General features: G+C 42.3%; 1 protein-coding gene across 1 annotated transcript in view; it reads right to left on the bottom strand.

The window, feature by feature from the left end:
• Nucleotides 1–2,400, bottom strand: part of LOC106013600 (ankyrin repeat domain-containing protein 50) — a gene marked incomplete at its 5' end in the record, with an annotated part of 30,239 nt that extends 27,839 nt beyond the window's left edge. The window contains 2 exon segments of the mRNA XM_013089774.1: nt 1,623–1,735; nt 2,292–2,400. Of these exon segments, the coding sequence (XP_012945228.1) occupies nt 1,623–1,735; nt 2,292–2,400 (222 nt within the window).
• Nucleotides 2,401–2,418: the final 18 nt, after the last annotated feature.

Below are 2,418 nucleotides of genomic sequence, written 5' to 3'. Positions count from 1 at the left end.
CTACCTAGACTTTGCGTTTGAAGAAAAGTAAGGAATTTCTGGAGTGTAACAGACACTGTTCATGTATTACATTGTTGTAGATGTATTACATTGTAGATGTATTACATTGTTGTAGATGTATTACATTGTTGTAGATGTATTACATTGTTGTAGATGTATTACATGGTTGTAGATGTATTACATGGTTGTAGATGTATTACATTGTCGTAGATGTATAACATTGTTGTAGATGTATTACATGGTTGTAGTTCACAGTTTTGTTTTTATTTGACCATATTTAAAAAATTGAGTCAAAGACTCACTGACCATATATTATATCAAAGAAAATGGCACAATTTGATAATGTAAAAAGTAAAAATATCCAGAAAATAAGAACCTAAAATGATTAGGTACTGAAAGTGAAAGACAGAGCAAAGGCTTTATAAACTCCGTTCTCTACCACGGACTGGCAGTTAGCGTAAAACTGATGAGAGAAAAAAGTTGTCTAATAAAAGTAAAAGTGATTGTCGTGATGAGATTTATTATTGACTCTGGAAACTATAGAGCTAGATAGGGGCTGAATCTGACATCAGTTAGAACAGTGTCATGTGTCATGTTTCATGTGTCATCCAAGTCTTGTTTCCATTCCAAAGCCCAAAGGTATAAACAGTTAGATCTAGCAGAAGCTGGCTTTCTGACTGCTGCTAGCCTACTACTGCTACTAATTCTAGACAGGGAATCTAGATTTAGCTATCATCTGCACTATTCAAGAGCCAAATATGATCAAATAAAAACAAAACTGTGAACTCTTCTGTCAGTCCGTTCATAATTTCATCGCCGCACGTATGATTTTTTACCTGGAGAAACAAGTAAAGAGCGAATAAATGCGTGGTGGCGCAATACGCTATCGCAGTGTGCAGGGGAGACTGGGTGCGCCCAATCGCTCACCGGCCCATTCAGCTTTTTGTATGCATTTTTACGGGAAGCGCCGTAGCGTTGTGCGAAGTTCAACCTGAATAACTCGGGTGTCAAAAGAAACTAGAATGGATAATCTATAACTTCTGAAGGATTCATAAATATACAGCCAGGAGTTTACATTTTATCGCGTTGTAAAAATTGCCTCGTTTTCAGAAGAAAATATTTCCAGTTCTACAGAATCGATTTTCACATGCAGACTGCCATTTTGAAGATCTTTCCTTTCAGTTTAAAAAGATGTATCAAATGTGGTAGTGCGATGCACAAAACGAAACAAAACTGTGAGATGTTTAGACCTATCATAACGCGAGGCTTCACAGTCGGTCACAAAAGTCTACGGGGCGTATCACGGCCAAATCGCCGTGCCGCAAGCGCGTTCACTAAACTGCCTAGTTTAACGAGCTTTTATCTTTTAAAAAAACTGACAGGAGCACCTCAGAAACACTACAATAACAAAGTAGTTAAGTGTTTGATAGGAAGAAACCACGCCGTGACTCCCCTCAGATGTCACCCTCAGATGTCACCCTGTGTCACCCCTCAGACGTCACCCTCAGACGTCACCCCTCAGACGTCACCCTCAGATGTCACCCTCAGATGTCACCCTTCACATGTCACCCTTCACATGTCACCCTCAGATGTCACCCTCAGATGTCACCCTCTGATGTCACCTTGTTCCGCTGACTGAGGTCCATGTTGGATTCCAGGAAAACCATGACCGTGTCGAAATCCTTCGGGAAAGTTCCGTACATGACGGCCAGGTGAAGGGCAGTGTTTTCTTGACCTGGGGAGAGGACAGTTTGTGTGGTTATTGGTCGGTCACTGACAACATCTGTGGGACAGTTTGTGTGGTCACTGTTCGGTCACTGACTAGATTCGAGGAAGAATTTGAACACACAACCATGCACGTGGCTAGCCCATCATGAACGGATGAGCTCCATATCCAGGGAGGAAGAGAAGCCACACACCGGCCCACCACACCCCCGTCCACCACACCCCCGTAAACGTACATACAGATAGAAAGACAGGCAGAAAAAACAAACAAATTAATAAAGAGATAAAACAGATGGACAGAAAGACAAACACAGGGATGGGATGATGGACAGAAAGACAAACACAGGGATGGGATGATGGACAGAAAGACAAACACAGGGATGGGATGATGGACAGAAAAACGAACATACAGACAGATAGATGGACAAAAAAATAATACACAGATAGATAGACAGATAGGCAGGAAAGCAAACACACAGATAGAAAGACAAGCAGAAAAAACAAACAAATATACAGATAGACTACCAGACAGAAGAACAAAGCGACAGACAGACGGACAGACAGACCGGTAGTCCTGTCATTGACGTCTGCCCCGTGCTCCAGTAACATCCTCAACACCTCCGGCTTGTCCCTTCTCTCACTCATCACACACACGTGCAGCGCAGTCTGTCCATCCTGGGGGAAGTTGGGGGG

Source organism: Aplysia californica, unplaced genomic scaffold (genome assembly GCF_000002075.1).
Source record: "Aplysia californica isolate F4 #8 unplaced genomic scaffold, AplCal3.0 scaffold01041, whole genome shotgun sequence".
Classification (NCBI taxonomy): domain Eukaryota; kingdom Metazoa; phylum Mollusca; class Gastropoda; order Aplysiida; family Aplysiidae; genus Aplysia; species Aplysia californica.
The sequence above is the reverse complement of the archived record's forward strand: the minus strand, read 5'-3'. Positions and strand labels throughout refer to the sequence as shown.